Source organism: Carassius carassius, chromosome 3 (assembly GCF_963082965.1).
Source record: "Carassius carassius chromosome 3, fCarCar2.1, whole genome shotgun sequence".
In the NCBI taxonomy this organism is placed as follows: Eukaryota; Metazoa; Chordata; class Actinopteri; order Cypriniformes; family Cyprinidae; genus Carassius; species Carassius carassius.
In genome coordinates this window covers 27572073-27596147 of record NC_081757.1, presented here as the reverse complement: position 1 = coordinate 27596147, position 24075 = coordinate 27572073, and the positions used below count along the sequence as shown (strand labels likewise).

The window sequence follows — 24075 nt, the reverse complement described above, 5'->3', positions numbered from 1 at the left end:
TGCTTTCTATTTGAATATATTGTAAAATATAATTTATTCCTGTTATCAAAGCTACATTTTCAGTATATTCAATAGCAGAGGAAAATAGGGCAGCCTTCAAATATTGTGTTGGACAACAGAGGGCCTTTGGATCTTCTATTATTGTGTCATCGTGTTATAGTAAACCATTACAAACAACGGGAACGTCTCTGCTAGTAATCATGCCAAATATGTCTATGTCATATTTACACTGGAGCTGTAGTGAGAAAGAAGGGTCACTAGATGTTACTGCCCTGAATCTGAAGCAAACATCAAAGTTCAACAACTGTGGACATAAAATGCAAGACATTAGTCTGCTCTTATTCATTAACAGATTTTTAATAAAAACAAACGACACTTAAACATGTCACAGGAACTTTTTTTTTATTGCAATAGCTCTATTGAAAGCAAAAGATAAATACAAACACTAAGCAATGCTTAAAAATGATTTGTCTGCCATCACTCACTTTTTCCCCACCAGAGGAAAAAGGAAATGTCAATCAACTGCAGAAAAAGAAAGAAAAAAAAAATCAAAGCAGCAGTATGTACACAACCATAAAATGTTTTTCCTTTTAATATTTCCTTTCAGACTTCATCTGAAGAACTGACCTCCTCACCTGAACTGTGCTTTATGTCAAGCTCAGATAAAAACAACTGCCAACAGAACACAAGTGTACCAAAACATACAAAAACTGGCAAGAGGATGCACAAACTTCTCATCTTTTTGATTCTGAAATGACGCCAAATAAAAGAATTGCCTTTCAAAAAACATTCCAAAAGAAAAAAAACTGAGCTATTAAAAAAGGGGTAATAAAAACATATTAATGCTGTACCACTGCACATCTGTACTCTATGTAATTACTTGAATCAAGTTCAATTCAATGAAAATCATGGCAAAAAGCAGTCAGCTGGATCATATACATTAGCAAAAAGCTGATATCAAATACACGTATGTGGCGTTCAACAATTTGGCTGATTTAAAGCTATCATGTATGACAGAATTTGTGTAATTCTTAGAGGTCAGTCTCACAGCTACAAATACTATGTTAACATTAACCAAAAAAATATTCTGTACCTTTTTTTAAATATCACATTGAGGCAATCTGGGTCTTCGATACAGTTTGGACATTGGGTAAAACTTTTCCACAAAAGCAAAGCTGGGCTGTAATGGTCAATCTGTGCTAGTTAATACTTGCTTTGGTAATTCAATGAGGAATGGATCCTTTTCCCAGACAAGAGTTCACTTTCGTACCATTGACAGCATAACAATGAAGACTGTACAATACAGTATTTTTGCATTATTTTCCTGTCACAATGTTTCACATTTGATTGTGTCTGTTAAAACAATACGCATTAAAAGGGAAAAATAAACATAAAATAAAAATGAAGGCTGTTTATGTAACCAAGACAAATTAACCTGAAGCTGCATGTTGAGTTGTGTGCATACTACTCTTGGGAAAAGAAAAACAATTCTACAGAACAAATGCAGAAAACAGTGGGGGAAAAAACAGCCTTATCGAAGCAGGACATACTGCAATACTGAGAGACGGGTGTCATGGAACAAAAGAGCAGCTGATTGGTAATACTAAAATATTAAATAGAATTAAATATAAATAAAATATTTATGAAATGTTGTGACTTTTTATGTTGTTGATTGAAGGATACCCTTGGAACAGCATGCATAATGATTTATACAGACAGTTTGGGGCTTTTGTACCTACTACGTATTGTGCTGTTTGTTTCCACTAAGTTTATTTATTGTGGGTACCAAAACGTAACCAGAGATCTAATTTAGATTTATTTAGATGATATAAATCACCAACTGTGCTCATCCTAGTGACATTTTAGCAATTGCAGCAGATTTCATCTGGGGAGTCCCAGAATAGACCCTTCCTCTTTTCCTGAGCCCCCACTCCTTCCATCTTCTCGCTCTTCAGCTCTCTTGGCAAAGCGAAGGAGGTGCTGGTCAAAAATTAGTACGGGAAGAGATCCGAAAAGCCTATGTTTGGGCTGCCACATGCCAAGAAGGCACCACGAGAAACACCTGGGGCCCCGCACGGGGTAAAGAAGACTAAAACATCGAGACTAGCCTGACACTCACAGATACTGTAGAACAGTGTTGATAGTACAAAGATCTAAAATTGAAGATGTGCGTGGAACATTGAGTGAGGACCTAACAGAGACATTCGTAAAAAAAGACACTACTTCTGCACAGTCCCATCCCATCTGCAGTCTGCACCGTACCAATATATGCTCTCTCTGTTAAGCAAATGGTAAACATAAACACTAAAATCTGTAATTGCACCTGAAATCTTTCTGGGAAATAAATACAATTTGTACATATGAGTGATGCTTGTAAACAGCATGCACCTGCCCAAAACCAGACTTTTGGAATATGGTGTCTTTATAAGATGAACCTCCCTTTTTATGCAGTGAATAAAATCACAATAAAAGCACTGAACTCATACAAGACAGAACGCATGGATCTGCTCTGGAGACAGCACATGAACAAATAAAAACAACCATAGAAGTCCATTAAAACAAAAAGGATCCTTTTGTTGTGCCACAGGGGTATGTGCTAGGGCTCTCATGTTTTCCGGCATCTCTGCAGGAGCTTCATGGGACAGTCCTCCTTAGTCTGTAATGAGAAAAAGAGAGAGGCAGGATTAACCCACGAATCAATTGAAAGTTAGTTACCATCACTCCCATTCAATTCATCTTAGCATCATCTTTTTTTTTTGAAAATCACAAGTTCATATTCTATTCTAACCCATAAGACATTTGCTCATTTTGGAAACACAATTGAAGATATTATAAATGAAACCTGAGAGATTTGATTGAAAGTTCATTTCACAAATTAGATTTATTCTTGCATAATAAAGTGGTATGTTTCTAGTTCTCAATCATCATGTCTGATGTGCTCTATGTTTATGCATTGATCAAGGTTTACATATGAATACAAGCGTACTTGGGTATCATTCACAAAGTTCTGGTATAATGGACTTCAAATGGAAGGGCAGAAAATGCATAGATTTCATAAAAAAATATCTTCTTTTAGTGTTCAAAGATGGAATAAAGTCTTGTGTGTTTGTGAGTAAATGATGACAGAATGCAGTCTTTTTTTTTTTTTTTTTATTCAGTTTGAAAGGAATTTGGCAGGACCATCCTATCATGACGATTCACAACTATCTTGACTTTCCTTGATCCAGTCTTTCCTTGTCCTACCTGTCCCGTCTAAGGATAACATCACGTGCCCTTCACCTGCACTGACCCTCTCTATCCCCTTACAGCTCTGGCAGGCAGTGGGGTTGTACGGTGGCCTGCTTTGACCCTGGTACACAGAAGCAGTGCCTTTGATAAAGGGCTTTGTCTGACCTAACAATGGTGGTGGGGGCACAATGCCGCCGCTTTCAGAGCTCTCTGCACAGCGGCGTCTGGAGCGGCAGGAATGCTGCTAGTTTATTGTTCAACTGAAGGGCAGGTCTGATGGGGTACCAAAGGTCCTAGAGTTCCTCCTGGCCTCGATGCCATCATTACCCCACAGTGACAACCACACCCTCAGTTCACCAGGAGAGATGCTATTAACAACCCCAATGTGCTGAAGTCAACATGGGTGTCATCTTCAACTTTGGCTTACGACAGAAAGAAGTTGCAATCTCTCTTCCTGCTCACACACAAAGCAATCCAAATCAAGGCAACCAGTTTCAGAAGTTTAACAATGTCCAGTTTATGTTGGCCTGATGTTACATATGAACCACCTTCACAGAATCCAATATCTGATCCAGGCCAGGACAGGGCACATCAAAAAGTTGATTTGTCTGCTGGCCAGTTCTGGTTTTTACTTGCCTTGCCAACATTCGAGTAAGGAAAGCAGTACTCAAAGATAAAACAAATCTCTTCAACCTAAAACAGGAAGCCAACAAGTAGTTAGCCCTACTACTGTGCACCTGCAAGCAAACAAAGATGACCATTTTTAGTATAAGCACATCCAGTTTGAGTCAGTGGTGTGTTACACCTTCAGAGATCTGATCCAGCCATCCTCTGCCCTAAAAAGTGAACGGCAGTACCGTCAGCGTCACTGCATGGACACCTAACTCCATGTGCGTCACCACACACATGGCTCACACATAATAAGCATGTCATAGTGCCATTCCACAGCAGGCCACTGCTATAAATGGGACAATGACCAAACAACTGCTGCCTCCCTTTCATTCCCAGCCTATTTTAGGAGCTGTTCTGCAAACCTACGACAGTGGGATTGCCCCTGACCCTGTGGGAGTTTCTTCTTTCACTAGTAGATGGACTTACGAAGGGTGGCACCAGCTCGTACAGACGTCATTGGTCAAGTAGGACAGTGTTGATACGGGAAGCTGATTGGTGTCTTTAAGATCACCTTTGGTACAGTAGGGTGCTCGGTTTCATCATGACGAAAGGAGAATCTACAAAGACGACAATTTGCTCATTAATCGAGGGCCAGGGATGCTAAATAAGGTCACATAAGGCTACAGAAAATTAAGCATGTCCTGAAAGAAAGACAAAGTGCTTAACAGAATTTTAAAAAGTCTACACTCAAGGCTGATTTGGAGACATTAAAAAAGGCATCTAGAATAAGAGTCCCAACTACTGTATTGTCCCAACTACTGTCTTTTACTGCTGTATTTCTTGTTTTGTTTCGCTTTCTCCTCATCTTTCTAACCTATCATCTCTTTCACCACATGATCCAGATGGAGCATCTTATTACCAAGTGATTCTAAAGAAGAAAGGCTAAAAGGTATACAATAAGACAATGTTAAAGAACAAGATATAGTATTACAATAAAATAATTTCTGCAGTAATTATGGTCAGTTGTAATTGTGGTCATGTGAGTGGGGGCCACCATTGAGTGTAGTCTTCACCAAAATAAACCGTAATCTATTAGACATTGACACTGATAACTAAGGTGGGGGAGGGTCAATTTCCATTTAATCTGTCAATGGTTTTTAAAATAAATATTACGTTTAAAAAGATTTCCTTCATGTGACAACAAAGAAAACAATGTTCAAAGTAAAGAAATCTAAACAATTAGAAATTTCTTTGAAATATAATTAAGACTCTTTCAGCAAAGACACATTAAACTGACAGTAAAGAAAACAGTAAAGTTCACACAAAAAACAATTTCAAACACTGTTGTTTAGAACTTTCTATTAATAAAAACTTTTCTTAAAAAAATTAAAAAAAAACAGCATCAGGGTTCTCTCGGCACCACAAAATTTAGGGAACATCAAAAACATTTCATATTTCTCAGCAACTTTTATAGTGGGAATATGGAATAATATCATCTTAGTGTTTTCCATTACCTTAAAGTACCATGTTACAAACTAGAGGTCGACCGATAATGGATTTTGCCGATACCGATAGCAAGGTTGGACTAATTTTTGCCATGAACTGTAATATTCCAGTGAGATTTCAGTTTGCACGAGGAGTCTGACATGAGCCAGTGCTCCACACGGAGATCTGATCTCACCATCATCAGTCTGTCTGGATTGACATGAACAAACGGAGACAGTTTAAATCCAGAAGAACTGTGGCAGTGTCTCCAAGATACTTCAAGAAACCTACCTGCGAAGCTACAATACTGTTAAAAGTTTTAGGCACTTGTGTAAAAATGCTGTAAAATGAGGATGCTGTCAAAATGTCATAAATAGAATCTTTATCAATTAACTTCTATTAACTAAATTAAATCAACATTTGGTGTGATCATCCTTTGTGTTAAAAGCAGCTTATGCCCTAAAGAAGCACTTGTGGATAGATTTTCAGGTAGCTTTGCAGTTAGGTCTCTTGAAAAAAAAAATTTCATGTTGCCTTTGTATTCCGCTGTAAGTAAATAAAAAAAGACAACATATATTGAGCATTTGTGGCCTGCTCTCCCGATTTAATTTACGAAAGACAATGAATAATTCCCTGGAATGCACTAAGAATCTTTCATTTTCTCCCCAAATCCTCATGTCTCTTTCCAAGTTTGTTTTAACACGGATGCTGTGAAATGTAATTGTTATGAAATAAAGACATAATACTATAATGATAATTTAACATCCGTAATATTGCTGCAGATAGGAGGAGGATCTTTAGGAGTTATTCATGGTACTTTGAAAGTATTATTAATGCTTTTACACTTTTACAATTTCCTTTTAATGATCGATGCTTAAAGGGTGAGTAAAATAATGTCACCTCAATGTATCCAGTTTTTTTTAAAGCAAACCTTTTGCTGACTCTTTACCGTGTAAAAGGAGGTTACCCCATAATTTGCACAAAGCATCATTAGGCGTAGAAAAAAGGTAGATAAAGACCATAACATTTGTGTCTAAAACCAAAAAAAAAAAAAAAAAAACGTATTAGAAATACAAATAATATACAAAATAACACAAATTTTTTATTGTATTATAAGTGTGAGGTTTACCTCACCTTTACATTCATCCTTGATCCAGTCTTTCCTTGTCCTACCTGTCCCGTCTAAGGATAACATCACGTGCCCTTCACCTGCACTGACCCTCTCTATCCCCTTACAGCTCTGGCAGGCAGTGGGGTTGTACGGTGGCCTGCTTTGACCCTGGTACACAGAAGCAGTGCCTTTGATAAAGGGCTTTGTCTGACCTAACAATGGTGGTGGGGGCACAATGCCGCCGCTTTCAGAGCTCTCTGCACAGCGGCGTCTGGAGCGGCAGGAATGCTGCTAGTTTATTGTTCAACTGAAGGGCAGGTCTGATGGGGTACCAAAGGTCCTAGAGTTCCTCCCGGCCTCGGTGCCATCATTACCCCACAGTGACAACCACACCATTACCAACTTTCCCACCCTCACAAAAGATCAAAGTGAACATTTCAAGTCCGAGCAAGTCCAGTTTGAGTTGGTCAGGTGTTATATATTAACACCCTTCCTGGAATCAAAGAGATCTGAGCCAGCCATCACCTCAAACTGTCCTAAAAACTGAATGGCATCTGCATCCCTGCGCAGGTGCGAAACTCCGTAACACTGCTCACACATTATACGCATGTCATAGTGCAATGCCACCATAGGAGGAACAACAACCTAACCACTGCTCTCTTTAGACTATTTCTGGAGCTGTTCTGCTAGCCTATGAGACAGTGGGATTGCCCCTGACCCCCTTGGAGTCTCTTTTTTCACTAGCACATGAACCTAAGTAACAGCAGATGTCAATCGTCCAGTAAGACTGCATTGGCACAGAGAGCCAATTCATGTGATCAAGACACTGAAGAACTTCCCCTTGATAACAGTGACCCACAGACACCAATCATGGCAATCTTGGTTGTGCCAAATACACACAGAACACACACTCACACTCTACATCACCTTCTGTGGAAAGGAAAGTTCTCTAAAGGCAATCTGCTGACCTGTAGCAAGGCACTCGGTTTCACCATGACAACTGGCCACATAATTCATGATACGAGAGAACAATAGGTGGGACTTAAGCTCGTCTAAGCCACCTATGCCAGGAAACCTACGCCAGGAAACAGTCATAAAATGAGACAAGCTGATAAATTAACTGTAAGCTTCAAGGATGGCTTTATCTTTGCCTTGAGTAACTATGTAACGTGCTAACTATTACTATTGCATTAAATATACAATATAATTCAAAAGTTTTGGGGTCAGCAATTTAAAAAAGATTTTTTTTATCTTCTACGCTCATAGAGCCTGTATTAATTCGATAAAAAAAAATATTGAGATTTATTTTGAAGTGTTTTCTATTTGAATGCATTATTCCAGTTTTCAGTGTCACGTGATCCTTTAAGTAGCGAAAGGTAGTGTAAAAACTATTGTCAATAACACAAAGAAAAGTTTTCCTTGCGTTCAGCTTGTTTTTTGCTTCACTGATGCTGGATGGAGCCATTCACTGACTAAAGCTGAATCAAGTGTGAGAGACATAAATATATATATATATATATAGAGAGAGAGAGAGAGAGAGATAATAAAGGGGTTTATGATGTGTTGCTAGGCAGGCACTGATTTGCCTTTGCTGTAAATGAAACCGAGGATATTACCATACAATAAACACTGGTAGAGTAACTCACAAATACAATAATTAAACAATAAGAACTGGTGTGACTGTGTGTGAGCGCATATGTGCATACGACTCTCAGGCTCAGCACTCCATGTTCTGGATCAAAACATTCCTGTCATCTCTCAACCATAATTTGGGTCCATAGTTTTTTAGTTTTTTTTTTTTTTTAAAGCTCATGTTATAGCTTGCGTAGTACTCTATAGAACACCTCAACATGTGCTAAACGGCATCACACGCTCATGCGCTGTGATCCACCGCTGCCTCATTTGCCTGAACACATAAAAATCATTGTCAAATTGTTTAAAAGGTCAACATGTGAGGCTTAGATGTGTTTATGCATGTCTTTGTGTGTGTGGTTAAAGGAAACTGTCATGGATCTACTAATCACTGTGCACACAAACATGGGGTGAAGGTCTCTCTAGGGAGGGGAAACTTGTTTGCTTGTGTATGGGGTCAAAATTCCATCTCTCTCAACGTAGATCAGTAACTCAGTATACCAGTAAACTAGTGGGGGTTGAACTCTAAAGGCTGATACAGACTTAACGACGATCACGGACAAACACTAATGGCCCACAGCAATACATCACCTCAAAATGTAATCACAATGATTGTGCATTTCTTTGCATATAAATAAACATCTTATGCAATCGTTCCCTAAAAACTGCATCTGATTATGGTCAGGTGAATCCAAAACCAGTCTAACTTAAAGGGTTAGTTCACCCCACAATCAAAATTGTGTCATAAATGACTCACCCTCATGTCGTTCCAAACCCGTAAGACCTCCGTTCATCTTTTCCGAACACACAGTTTAAGATATTTTAGATTTAGTCCGAGAGCTCTCAGTCCCTCCATTGAAACTGTGTGTACGGTATACTGTCCATGTCCAGAAAGGTAAGAAAAACATCAAAGTAGACCATGTGACATCAGAGGGTCAGATTTGGTTGAAGCATCGAAAATACATTTTGGTCCAAAAATAGCAAAAACTATGACCTTATTCAGCATTGTCTTCTCTTCCGTGTCTGTTGTGAGACCATTCAAAACACTACAGTTTAATGATATCCGGTTCACCAACGAATCATTCGACGTAACCGTCTCTTCTTGAACCTGTTCACCAAATCGAACTGAATCGTTTGAAACGGTTCGCATCTCCAATAAGCATTAATCCACAAATGACTTAAGCTTTTAACTTTTTTAATGTGGCTGACACTCCCTCTGAGTTAAAACAAAACAATTTCCTGGAGTAATTAATTTACTCAAACAGTACACTGACTGAACTGCTGTGAAGAGAGAACTGAAGATGAACACCGAGCCAAGCCAGATAACGAACGAAAGACTGACTCGTTTACGAGTCAAGAACCGGTTGCATCGGTTTTCGGATCACCAGTAGTTCTTTCAGACAGTTTGATTCAATAAACCGGTTGAAGATAACGGTTCACCGGTTCTTTTGCGCTCGACTTAATGGCGTCATTGGCAATGATTCATTCAAGCCTTCGGTTTACCCCCGCTCATAACATTGGCACAGTATCAGTTCAGAATCAATCACCAAAAGAACCAGTTCGGTTCAAACACGCTGTGTGTCAGTCTGCTTCACGCTGAATCACACATGCGCAGTATCATCAGCTCCTCGGTTCACGAATCGGACTCATCTGACAGAAACAGTTCTTGACTCGTGAACGAGTAATTATCTGGCTCGGCTCGGTGTTCATCTTCAGTTCTCTCTTCACAGCAGTTCAGTCAGTGTACTGTTTGAGTAAATTAATTACTCCAGGATATTGGTTTGTTTTAACTCAGAGGGAGTGGCAACCACATTAAAAAAGTTAACAGCTTAAGTCATTTGTGGATTAATGCGTATTGGAGATGCGAACCGTTTCAAACGATTCAGTTCGATTTGGTGAACAGGTTCAAGAAGAGACGGTTACGTCGAATGATTCGTTGGTGAACCGGATATCATTAAACTGTAGTGTTTTGAAAGGTCTCACAACAGACACGGAAGAGAAGACAATGCTGAATAAAGTCGTAGTTTTTGCTATTTTTGGACCAAAATGTATTTTCAATGCTTCGACAAATTCTAACTGACCCTCTGATGTCACATGGACTACTTTGATGATGTTTTTATTACCTTTCTGGACATGGACAGTATACCGTACAGACAGTTTCAATGGAGGGACCAAATATAGATTTGGTGCGTATGTAACATTTATCTTAATTTAAAAGCAGTTGTGCTGCGTTTAATATTTTTTGTGGAAACCATAATTCATTGCTGTTGAATAAAAAGTATTAAATTCTAACAACAAAATCTAATTTTTTCAAGGGAGAAAAACTGATAAACTAATTTAAACTGTACTTTGTTGGTTTTTAAAATGATTTGCAGATATATTTCAGAAATTAATTTGCATTTTTTTTTTAAACGTATGGAAATACAGAAGTAAAATCACATCTGGGACTGAGCCTCAGATTTAGGCCCTAAAAGCTACAGTGTCAAAGAGAGAGAATAGAAAATGTTGCACTTGCTACAGAAGTAAAAGTAGATTTTATATAGTCTGACTGATCTTTGTTGTTCTGATTCTCTCTTGTGCTTTGTAAAGCAATAAAAGAGACAAAAGTGTGTTATGTGTTCAAACAGAATATCATCACAGGAAAAGGATCCCGTTACCTGTGGTCCTCATCTCCTGCAATAAGAGAAATACAGTTCAGCACATGCCATGGTCGTAAATAAGGTGTGCTCTCAAAATAACGCTGTAAATATAGGCATATGTGATGTACAGAAGAGCATGATGCTTCTTGAGCAGGACTTTAGCTCAGCACAGTTCATCTGAAACAGAGGACCTAGATCTCCCTACATAAAGCTTTATACACACATAAAATAAAAACTCTTTAGACATCAGAACATTATTCTCTAGATAAGAGGATTTCTGGGTATCTCCACTACATAAACTAACTGGGGTCACCTGTTAATAGCACATTTCGATAATAATACTATGATAATAAAATACTGAATGTACCAGTAATTAAGCTCTACAGCCAAGCAATCAAGGTTTATTTTTATATGGAGTATAAAAATCTACCGCTAAATCTAAATGCAACATCACTTAAATGTGATTAATTCAGCTCACTGCAGCAATATATAATGCCTCTCTAGTAAACACTAAAACATAATCGCTAAAGAAGTAATAATTACAACACTAACTTATCTAATGTATCAGACATGAAGACACTTTAGATGATGGGGCAGATATTACTGCAGTGGCAGCCAGCAGCAATATATAAAAAAAACTGTACCAACTACAAGTATTATGAGATTTCTATGAGAAACAGAATCAGAAACAGAATCATGGCATTCACTCTGGAGAAGAGTCCTGCACGGGCCCAAGACGCTCAGACCCGAGCCTGCCCCTTCTGCCAAAACAGCTTATACTACTGTTTCAGCTATTAAAAATAGTTCAGTTTCGTATGTAATGGCAAAGTGATTATACTTTTTTTTTTTACGTTAATTTCAAAAAAGGTTTGGAGCATTTTTTGTTCATTAAATATAAGTTTTTGCTTTTTAAAGTAATGACCAAGCAGCCAGTGGCAGACAGTAAGCTGATCATATATGTTTGATAAATGTAGCCTTCTCAAATCATTACGACTTGTCGAAAAATAAAATCTATAGATATATTAAAACAATTAAAGCATATAACAATGTTTAAACGGTAAACTTGGATAAATGTGAGTTATACCCAATAGTTTGTGTGGAGAGTGGAAGCTATGCGCACTTTGGAGGACATGGAGGTAAGAGTAATTCATCATTTGTAACTGTAAAGGGTCTACTTTTATTTTTGTTCACTCACAATATCAACAAAATGTTGTGCTTTTATAAAATAAAGAAAAACAAACATGATGTGCTTTTTGCCATTTGGTCTCGAACAGGAGCGCATCACAAAAATAAACCGAAACTCGAATACATGCCTCATAGACAGCTTTAAATTAGTACTTAAAATAAAACATATCAAACAATAACGCTTTTATTATAATCAATCCATATAGATGCATTTCTTACAGGCACGTCTAATGAGGAGATGGCGAGCAATGCACATGACCAATTGGCAATCAAAGCAAAATTCTTTCAAAATACAGCTTTGCCTGAAGCATTGGGAACTTTTAATATCTCCCCACACTCCAACTTCTCCCTAATGCTCTGCATGGTCAGCTGTCGCCTGTATGCTAATGCATGTGTATATGTGTTGCGTATTGCATAGGTGATGTATAATATTTATAATAGACTACTATTTCATACAGTACTAACATTTGAGAGCAGTGGCACCAGCGCCACTAAGTTCTACAGATGGTGGGGCCAGGAGCAGATTTGATAGTGCTGGGGGTGGTGTGTGTGATCAACTTTGGCTCCCGAGTAAAGCTGTTCTGAGCTTGGACAAGTTTGTTTGCATCGCGGTCCGAGCTGATAAACGTAGTTTGTTTTAGTTTCATTTTCATTTCGTTCGTCCGCTGTTTCTCAAATGCAACAGAAATGGCAGAGCTTAAGAGTTGGGCAACGCGGTGGACCGATCACAAAGATGTGTTGCACCGGCAGACTGGAGCTCTGCTATGTGTGCTCTGCGTGTATATAGGCACAATAAAAGAGAGACGCTAAATGAGCCCAAGCCTGATCTGTATAAAAAAATAAATAAATAAAAAGACATGGTCCGAGCCCAGCCCGAATGGACTCAGCATGTCGGGCCCTGACGGGCTTGCAGACCTCTACTTTGGAATATCACATAAATAACACCCATAACATAATATAATTCCAACATTCCATGATATTAGCATCTAATAGTCTCACTGTAACATGGTACCATCACAGAACATTTATGTACAGAAAGGGGTGCACAGAAAAAGGCTTCACAATAAAACATAGGCTAGTTTCAGACAAAACTACAGATATGCATAAACTATTAGATATGCAGCAGAGACCAAAAGAACCATTTCAAACATTTCTCTGCTTATTTGGACAATCTGTGACAATTCTAGGCTACCATGGCTGTTTACCTCGTGATGTGTGATAGTCCCAGATTGAGCTCTGAAAAGCGCTGTGTGTTGTGATTAAAACGCATTCCTGTGTAGTTATGCACTCACTAATTTACATTCCAACACCACAGAGCGAACATACCCCATATTCAGACAGGCCCGTGTACCAGGCGTAGCCAAAACATTGCCTTATTAACATCCCAGTGTCACACACGGTTGACCTGCTCACATCCTCAGACTCAAAATAAAATCTATTTAAACTAAATTGGGCTTGAGGTTAGAGGGGCTGTAAGCAATTTTATCCATTCCGCTTTCTTGTGCCATTTTACTTGTTCTAACTTCAAATGTCTTCCTTCCAAAACCTCTCCTGCAATCACATCTCTGTAAACTTTAATCTGCAAAATGTTTCTTATTGGCAAAAAAGCACATCACTTGACACTACTTTTGCTGTTTGCCCAGTAAAAAGCTGTCACAGTATACAGGTGAGATTTCTCATGATGCCTATTTCAAGGATAATTGTCAGGTGCTATGGACATTTATAATAAACCACCAGTTTTAACAATGGTGGCTAAGGTTCTTGATTTGGTCAGAGGCTGACTGAGCAGGATGTAGCTGCTTGTGCTGTAGATGACTGAGTATTCATAAAGTGGCACTATCCAGCAGTAACACCAGCAGTTAAAGCTACAGCGGGATGCAAGAGAGACACTGCCCTTAATGCATGCCATGGGTTTGGTAGAGGTAATTAAGAATGAATGGGGAGAAGTCACATGAGAGGAGGAAATGACTTTAGCATTTTGACTGACCCATTATGTTTTTCATGCAATAAAACCATGTCTCGTATGTTTGTGCATGTTCTAAATCCACAAAATGATCTGAATAGCTAAGCAATGGTGTAAATGGGAAGGCTAATTAAACATACACAACTCACCCACTTAGATTTCACTGCTTTGTCATGTCAAAAACTTTAAATTACTGACTTGAACACATGATCTGTACAATTTTAGTAAGTAACCTGCTTGGTAAAATTAAGAGTACAGCACAATAAAAATCTAAAAATGAATTGTATTTGTTGTTTTTTCCATTAGTGCAAGTAATAGGGCTGGGTTTTGAAACAAATTTCACAATTCGATTCTTAGATTTACTTGTGATTCAATTCGATATGGATCAATTTCACATGCCAAATTTTCTCAAGGAAAAAAAAAAACTAATGCTGTAAAATATACATGAGTCAGTTGGTAGCTATATTAATATAATACTAAAAGGTTAAAACTGATTTGTAGGCTAAACATTTAAATGGTGGCTGTCATAATCCTTGATGGATCAATTCAAACAAATTAGATACTGAAGAACAGTAAAAATAATAATGAAAATGTTATAAGGTGCATATATTTAGCAACATGCCCCTCTTTATGGTTTTTCTATTTGATTAATGAGTTTGTCACCGAATGTGTTTTTCTGAGGTAAATGTGACATTACGTTGACATTGTTTACAAGCTATTATATTGACTGAAACACTGACTGAGCGATTGATTACATGAGAGAGGATACAGATTGTAAAGGTGTACTTTTTCTTTTAACTTACTTTCGGACATTTAGTCATGTTTATTTTGTGCTGAAACTGATATGTGGAGGAGATGATTGGTTCACGTGCGCCTCGAGCTGCAGCGTCTGTTGAACTGAGGCGCTACAGCGATCTGTCACTTCACATTAAACAGTGCCAAAACGCCTTTTATTGTTTGAATAGCGCAATACAATGGACAGAGTTCCGTCCATTAACTGAACACAGGCTAGACTAATCGATTCTTAGGATTTAAGAATCTATATTGTTCCGTTAAAATGAGAATCAATTAAAATAGAGATAGATATTTTTTACCCAGCCATAGCAAGTAATGTTTATTTATTTGTCAAATGTGTCAACATTAAGTGTAACTGGAACATGAATTTACATAAAACAAACAATAACAACAAAAAAAACACCAAGGATTTGCTTCCTTGTTTCAGAATACCACTGCATGCCAATGAGTACAACAGTACTTTGGTAATGATTACCACATTCACATACTTCTGTACTCAAGTAACTTCAAAGAATAACATGCCACTACTGTTGTACAATAAGTTAAAAGGGATTCTCCACACCAAAATGAAAATTGTCATTACCGAATTGTCCGGACTATAAGTCGCACTTTTTTTCATAGTTTGGCTGGTCCTGCGACTTATAGTCAGGTGCGACTTATTTATCAATTCATTTGACATGAACCAAGAGAAATGAACTAAGAGAAAACATTACCATCTCCAGCCGCGAGAAGGCGCTCTATGCTGCTCAGTGCTCCTGTAGTCTACACTGAGAACATAGAGCGCCCTCTCGCGGCTGTAGACGATAATGTTTTCTCTTGGTTCTTGGGTCTAAATAAATGCGACTTACAGTCCAGTGCGACTTATGTATGTTTTTTTCCTCATCATGACATATTTTTTGACTGATGCGACTTATACTCAGGTGCGACTTATAGTCCGAAAAATACGGTAATCACTTAGCCCCATGTCGTTCCAAACCTGTAAAAGCTCCGTTCATCTTCGGAGCACAATTTAAGATGTTTTGGATGAAAATCAGGAGGCTTGAGACTGTCCTATAGACTGCCAAGTAAATTACACTGTCAAGGTGCAGAAATGTATGAAACAAGCCTCCTGGTTTTCATCCAAAATATCTTAAATGTGTTCTGAAGGTAAAAGAAGCTTTTATGGGTTTGGAACAACATGGGGTTAAGTGATTAATGACAAAATTTTCATTTTGGGGTAGAGTATCCCTTTCAGAAATAGTGAAAAAAAGGTCAATAAACCTGAAATAAAAGAGAAAGAGAGAAATTGAGAGAAAGACAACTTGCTGGACTGAGTCATAGCTACTCCAGGTGGATGAACACAGCAGGCTTAAGAACAACATTTTTAAACACTGATGCATTTCCTGCAGCACTTGTCCCGCACTGCAAAATGCAGAGACTATTAGCCCACATCAAAGAAACCAGTAGATGAGCCAACAAAACATGCACAAGCTTGATACATGAAACTCTACAACATGTTTGGTCCCATCACCTAGTACCAATAGAACAAACGGAGCTCTGCAGACCACTGTAGCCCTGAAAGATTCCACACACACAAAAAACATTCAGAAACTAGTTCTACCTACATCCTACTAAAATGTATAAATGTTTGCAAGAATTTTCTGTATTATAAGCATGGGAACTTTTGGAAATTAGTAAATTTATGCATAATACCTTCAGTCCCATGCACAAATATAGGTCCTGTAATTTGTTTGTTGGATCATCTGACTAAAATTAATGCATATATACACACACACTCCTTGGCTAGGAACATTCAGCTTTAGTTGATTAGCACTAGGGAGGCAAATCCAGTTGATATCACACCAAGTGAAAGAAGTTATTGATACTAATATAATAAACCCAATAGTTCAGACACAGGATAAAAAGTTTGGAATGATGTAGCTGATGTTACACTAGCCTTGTGCAAACCTGCGCTGCCAGGCATGTACAGACAAAGTGAGTGTGCAGGCCACACAGCAATAATGCAATCCATACAGGAAGCTGAGGCTAATTTTTAAGATAATTCACTGACTTTTGGAAAGACAACAAATGACCACTCTATAGTTATGAACACAGACATTTAGAGAAGTCTTAGACCACCAACAAAAAATGGTTCTAGGTCAGTTATTTCTATTTGCTGCTGCAATGCGTCAGTAGGAAATATTAGTTTACATTTCCAAACATTCATTTTGCCATTAATTGTAATACTCCAGTGAGATTTTATACACACAAGGAGAGAGACAGCCACTGCTCTCAACAGTCAGTCTGGAATGACATGAAGAAACAGAAAAAAAACTAAAGACTAAATCCAGAAGAAATGTGGCAACATCTCCATAGATGCTTTAAGAAACATAACTGCAAAACTGCCTTAAAAACTACGCACATTGATAAATGAAATTGATTTATGACATTATTTTTGATAGCATCCTCACTGTAAAGCATTTTTACACAAGTGCCTAAAACTTTTCACAGTACTGTAGTTTTGCAGGTAGGATCTTGATGTTGCCACAGTTCTCCTGGATTTAGTCCGTCTCAGTTTGTTCTTGATCAGATCTCCGTGTGGAGAACTGGCTGCTGTCAGACTCCTTGTGTAAACACTGGAATTCTTACAATTAATGGTAAAAGGAATGTTTGGTAACGTAAATTGATATTTCCTACTCACACACAACAGCAAAAGATAGTACAGTAGAGCATATCACAAAAAAAAAAAAAAAAAAAACCTTATAGACCTGGTATTAGTGTTGGGCGATATGGTAATTTTTCAAATAGTCATATCGTCAGCCTGTGAGATCAGTCCAGTGGGACTTATATATGTTTTTTTCCTCATCATGACGTATTTTTGGACTGATGCGACTTATACTCCGGTGCGACTTAAAGTCCGAAAAATGCGGTAGTTATTATTTTTATAATTAACTACATTAATAGGAGAATGAGCCTAATATAGTCTTGAATATCGACAGAGACATCTGCTTACGTCGATATCTGATTATCGTCTATCGTCACAACCCTAACTGGAAAAATTGAAAATGTATAATTTTACATGTTGAAAGTGTACTTGATTCAGTGTAACAAATGTAAAACATAAGGTTAACTATGTAAATAAACTTAAAATCTGCAGGTATAACATTTAACTTTTTTGTCTGAGTATTAGTCAACACTGATATTGAAGAGGGAGACAGTAATGGCACAGAAATTACCCTGCAGCTTTGATAAACTAGTGAAGACTACTGGAATAGTAGCCTACACGCAGTGCCCTTAACAGTATGGCAGTGTATTGCAGATCCTTTAGCCAATGACATATCATGCAAAATATTTTACAGCTAAACCCTGCAGTTTATATCTGTAGCTAGTTGGCGGCAATGCTGCCTGAAAATAAAGTTGCCCGTGTATAATCACCTGAGTCATACATCTACAACAGTTCTGTTGGCCAAAGGAAAAGAAGGGGACGAGAGAAAGAGAGAGGGTGAGAGTGATGCTAGAAAGTTCACATGCTTTTAAGCAACCTTTTCTCTCTCTCTCTCTCTCTCACACACACACACACACACACGCACATACATCTCTGCTTCAACTATGATAAACAAATGAGTCATACAGGGCTCACTGAAAACACTGACTCACTAACGCTCATTCTCTCACTCCTGCAGCAACACACACTCAGCCAAGCACACAGCAGATCCTAAACAAAGTGGATATAAAAAAGAAAAACATTCAGGACAAAAAAGTTAAAGAATTCAACAGGGAGGAGATGCCAAGAGAAGGGAGTCCATTACAATAAAGATGTGTTTTGTACACACTTAAAGAGATCATTCATCCAAAATTTAAAAATTCTGTCATCGTTTATTCATGATGTGTCATTCCAAACCTCTAAGAATTAATTTCTTCTAGTTACACAAAATAAGATATTTCAGAATGTTGCAACTGTTTTTGCCCATACAATTAAAGTCAATGGTGTGCAAACAGCGTTGGACTTACTGCACAAACAAAATAAATAAAACATTGAGACATTTAATTTTATTGTTACTATATTTTATGTTACACAGAATAAAGTCAGCCAGGTTTGGAATGACAGGTTGAGTAAATGAATAAAGCACCTAATCTTTTTAACTAGACTACTTTAACTATTATTTACAAAATAAAAAGGATTCCTCTAGTATTGAAATACTGGAAACTGAGACCAGGGCTGACATACTCAAGAAAAGTATCTTTTATATCAAACATTTAAATCAGAGACACTCGCTGCCAGAAATGGAAGTCTGATTAGAAAAAAAAAAAAAAAAAAAGGGAGACATGATTTTAGGAGACATGACTATCAAGAAAATCAATAATTTTTAAGATTGCTCACCTTTAGACACCGAAGTAAGCCCCTCAGATTTCACCAAATCTATGCCGACATAGGCACTGTTCTCTGGAGGAGGAGCGCTGGACGATGACAAGGGAAGCGCATCATGTCTGTTCGCAGGCCGGAGGTCGTCTCTCAGGTCTAGGGCGATGTAGTTCAGGCCATTCTGGTGTTCCACAGGTAGAGTCCTTGAAGACCTCATAGAGGGGGAATTGTCTCTATCTGAGGAGTTTTTATGTGTTGCCTCACTGCCAGATGTCATGCCGTCAGTCCAAACACAGTCAAAGTTCTGACCCTTGCTGTGGCCCACCTGCTGAGCCCCACTATTGCCAGGCACGGTGCCATTGGCATCCGGGCCACTTCCACCTGATGCTCCTGATGATGTGACAAAGGTCTCCGAGCTGTGTCTCCGCCTGCCCTGGGGGTCAGCACGGACAACCTTAGGCTCAGTCGGGGGGCTGAAGGGGAAAAAGTGTTGCTCCAGGACACACAGGTGCTCAAGCATGGCTGTAGGGCTCTTGGACTCCTCCTCGGGCTCAAAAGACATTTCCGCATAGTCGTCAGGCTTACCCACAGTGAGCCCACTGCAGTGGGAGGATGAGGAGGGCCAGATATATGAAGGAGGATTCCAGGGGGCCACCAGGGAGGGCCGTGGGGACCGACTCTTTGGTGGAAGACCATCCACCTCGACAGTCATGTAATCCTGTGGCAGCGGAGACTTGCGCTGCTCACGGTTGATGCTTTGGGATGAGGGGGAGGCTTCAGCAGACAACAAACAGGCAGAATATGTGGGCCGATCCCCAGATTCAATATTAATGTATTCTCCAGGGCTGGAAGGACGCATTGGCACTTCTCCTGATCGCAGAGAACCGTGCAAACTCCGCCTTCCCAGGGGCAGGCGGTTTGGCCGAATGGCACGGTGGTCTGTGAAGCCATTATGTTGAGAGGACTCAGGAGGTGGGCACCTGCTACTACGATCTGGGGTGGCTGTGGGTGAAATGTAGAGCGGTTTTGCTGGGGAACTCATTGGGACGTAATCGTCATGCTCAGCCTGTTCTCTGGATGGAGCTTTGTATGAGCGAGGGAGGGAGAAATATGGACTGTGGGACTTGGGGACACCAGAAGTGGTCAAGGCATAATAATTTTCAGCAGAAACCTTTTGAGCATTAGCTGTGGTGCTGCTCTGAGACATATCCATGTATCCTGCATTCTCATGTCGGTCTGAGGCTCTACGTCCCACTGCTCGTCTGCTAATGTCAGGGCTGGATGGGACGGGAGAGTCAGTAGCCCCACTTCTACCAGGGAGCATCATCATATAGCCTTGAGAGTCCATGTGCTGGGGAACATGTAAAGCAGCACTTGGGACTTGTGGAGAGGCAGAGAGGAGAATATTTGGTTGCATAGGCATGTAGTCTGCATCACTTGTGGAGGGCAGCACACCTGCCATCATGGGCATGTAGCCATCATCCTTAGGCGCGTCTGCAGGGCGTAGGCTAGGGGGCCGGTCCTGGCTGTGTTCAGAACTGGAGCTGTAGTCAGAGCAGAGGGAGGAGGAGGTAGAGACAGTCTGGACACTGCCACCCCAAGAACTACTCTCAGCCACAGCCTCGTCCAGCGAGAAGGTGGTCTGGGTCATCTTCTGATAAACAGCAACTCCAGCAGCACTAGCGCCCCCAACCTGCCTGGAGAAGGAGGGAGTCCGCCTCCTTAAAGAGCCTGATCGTGAATCTTCATCTGCACTCTCATCTTTGATGGCCTCAGCTGCACTCGTTCCATACATGTCACGATTCCCATAGCCCATAGCCATGTAGCCATTGAGGCAGAGCTCCTCACGGATCGGTGGTGTGTTTCCCAGGGAGTCAGGGGTGTTGCTGCGCACTCTGAAATACCGGAAGTCTCCGGGGCTGGAGCCATACTCATCAGAGGAGTTAAAACCTCCATCACTCGGGGATCCACAAATGGACGCGCTGGAGGGGCGAGTGATCGTGTCTGACACAGAGCCATGGCCGCTGCTGCTGGACATGCTGATGGGACTGGTGGTAGAAGGAAAGTGTGACACTGGCAGCGAGGCAGAACGGGCATGATAAGTGGAGCCTGGTGGGGCACGAATATAGCGGGCCCCTGCCCCACTGCTACTCTCCTGTCGGCTCAGGTTAGCGCGGGCTGTGTTGAGATGAATTAGGCTACCTGTCACAGAGCGAAAGGGGCGGTTCATTGTGCTTTCTCCCTCGCTGGAGGTGCGGAATCGGTAGCCACTTGCTCCACTGCTCTTCCTGCTGGGTGGCGTGCCCACCACAGACTCGGTCCGAGACCGCCGCTGGAGCCCCGTCTGGCTGGGCGGGAGATTGCCCAAGTGTCGCCGCGTGGTGATGAAACCCATCGGGTTGGTGCCAGAAGACTGGCTTTTGCTTCTGGGCCTAAATTCGGAAAACGCCTTCAGTGCCTTCATGGTCTCTAGAATGGTCTCGTGCATGTTCTGAGCCACCACAGAATCATCCACCTGCATCCAAACCTCCCCAGGCCCTATAGACGAAGAGCGGCCGACCTCAATGAAGAAGAAGCTCTCTGAATGGCCGCAGCGTCTGATGTTCATCAGCTGCAAGTTCACGCAAGGCGTCTCAGAGTTCAGCTTCACCAGGTGAATACTCTTGGCGGACAGACAGAGCCTATACACGCCAGTTAGATTCTTCGTCTGGCCCAAGCCCTTCGGTTTAACATTTACCTGCCACACTTCCTTAAAGTCGGTCCCAGGGGTCACAGTACCGTATCCATCGTCAATCTCATCCGCGTCCAGGTGGCCTTTCTTGCCCTCACTCATGAGCTCACTGAGCGCCTGGTACCACTCCTCCTGCTCCTGCTCATTCTCAGCGACAATCGCAAAGTATTCATCCTTAGTATACAGAGCAATGAGATGCTTATTCTTAGAATCCGCCCTTTTATTCACGGTGAAACACTGGTAGAGATAGATCACTCTTTTGGGGGCAGAGGCGCCAGCTGAGGCGGCGGCGTTTGAGCGCAGAGTGTTTCGAAATTTCTTTTCACTGTCATAGTACTCCAGCCTGCTCGGCCCCAGATGACTTGACGCCCGCAAGACGAAAAACCTCTTGTGGCCGTGTTTCTGTTTTCTCAGATAGCCACACTTCCTAATGTCATCTGACACGGTGTTCACAGCAGGGCAAGCTGAGCTAGTAGTGTGTGTGCTACTCACTGCAGAGTCCTCGAGCGCCCGATTGAGAGAGGACGCCGATGCTTTCCTCGCCGGAGACTCCAGCTGTTTTTGTTGCTTCTGTGGATGTTGTTCCCTCGGTTGATGAAACGCGGCGTCGCCGACATCAAGTACGGAAGAGGGTTCCCCGACAGAAGTGTCGCCGTTCGCCGTTGCAGCTGCAGGTTTAGTCCCAATAGCCCGCTGTTGCGTTTCCAGCATCAACATAGCGGCTTTGACTTCTTGGTAATTCTCGAAATTTGCCATCAGATAAAAGATCACTTTACCTCAGGCTTTTAGACTGAGACCCCATGTTTGTTTGTTTGGGGGGAACCGTGTCTCAGGCGGCGCACTTAAGTCTTTTCAGTGTTGAGCTTCTGTCGGCCGCCACATGAAAAGCAGGTATCCCAGCCAATGCTCCTCGAACTCAATGCCAGCAACTGCAACATGACCACATTTACCCGATCTATTATCGGCAGATCCTCCTAGCGAGCTACCAATCTGCTGCTCGCGCCCTGTGTACTCTACGGAGCGCAGCACAAACAACTCATGACTCCTGCGTCATTCACCTGAGGGTGGGAGCAGGAAGCCGATTGAACGAGACGTGTGATTGAAAGCTGCTGTGACCAATCACGATGGACCTTGTCGGATCTACGTCAATGTCACTGTCCAATGGTTTCGCTCGGAGTTTCATAGAACTGGCAAGGTGACGTCTGATGATTGATAGGCTTTTGTCCAATAAAATTCTGTGAAAGCAGTTTGCGTCATAGAACGTCGAGCGTTCATTGGATGTAGCGTTTGACTGAAGAGTCACCCGCCCAATCACAGAATGTTTCAAGGTTCCCTGTGTTGTTGATTGTGCCTTTTGGGATGCGTATCGCTTGCAAGCTTTATGTGTACAAAAGGTGATTGTGCTGCTTAATTACATTTGTTACATGTTAGCCAAACAAGTGAATGCGTCCTTTTTTCGGATTGATCACATTACTATTGTAGTTTGCCGGTAATTGATATTTTAGCAAAAGTAGGCCGGATTCATAATGTACTGACTTGCTAGACACTCGCGTTACAGTAACTTAGCTAACTACTGCCATTGAGTTGGTGTTTTGTAAGTGTGTGTAAGAGAATTCTTATACATTTTTGTAGCTTAAGTATTGTGAGCTTGGGACTGGGCTCATAGTAATAACTTGCATATCATAAATCAGAAGCAGAGTGATTAATAACAAAAGTCCCATAACTGAATACTAATCCCTAATCATCAAGATTTTGTGAAAATGACGTTGAATTTGTGATCCGTCTTTCAACTAGCCTTTATAAATTCAAATCTTTATAAAAGGAAAAAAGTGAAGTAAAATTTTACTAACTGAAAAATTAAATAAAATTGTTTTATATAATATATTTCTGTTTTATCATTTGACCAAAATCCATAATGAATCGCAATGAGAAGTTAATACAAACACTAAGTGGTGATTAATAGTAACGCTTACGTAAAAGTAATAATTGCCATGTGTATCTTGAAGCTAATTGTAGCAATAATTTCTCTGTTGTACCCTTATACGATTATATTCTATGATGTATTTTATCAAAAGAAATCATGTAAGTTTGTAGGAAAATGTTTACTTCTCTAAAAATACTTAATACAGTTTATATCAGGATCAGAGGGATGTGGGTGGCCAAGCCAGAGTAAAGTAATGCCACAACTTCAGTGTTCAAGGGGCCAGTTGCATAAATTGTTTAGACTAGTCATAAAAAGTAGTCATCTGATTTTTTTTTCTTCAAAACTGGTCATAACTTTTTTAATTCAGTTATGAAAAGGTAGATTGGTCTTATTTGTACTGGAAAAGTAAGACTTGGCAACTGATAGTT

General features: G+C 40.3%; 1 protein-coding gene and 1 long non-coding RNA gene across 2 annotated transcripts in view; one reads left to right on the top strand and one right to left on the bottom strand.

Moving 5' to 3' along the window:
• Positions 1-2207: 2207 nt before the first annotated feature.
• Positions 2208-22757, bottom strand: LOC132124360 (insulin receptor substrate 2-B-like). Its single transcript, XM_059535379.1, has 2 exons — positions 19011-22757; positions 2208-2656 (listed from the first exon to the last, which is right to left on the bottom strand). Exons 1-2 carry the CDS (start codon positions 22477-22479, stop codon positions 2652-2654), a joined length of 3474 nt encoding a protein of 1157 aa, XP_059391362.1. The 5' UTR covers positions 22480-22757; the 3' UTR covers positions 2208-2651.
• Positions 17490-24075, top strand: part of LOC132124368 (uncharacterized) — a 45433-nt gene continuing 38847 nt past the window's right edge. Inside the window, exon 1 of the long non-coding RNA XR_009426751.1 lies at positions 17490-17558. This is a non-coding gene — a long non-coding RNA (uncharacterized LOC132124368). The remainder of the gene's footprint in view (positions 17559-24075) is intronic.

Excerpts from the sequence above, each read along its gene's own strand:
- LOC132124360 (XM_059535379.1), bottom strand. The coding sequence starts at position 22,479 with ATGGCAAATTTCGAGAATTACCAAGAAGTCAAAGCCGCTATGTTGATG.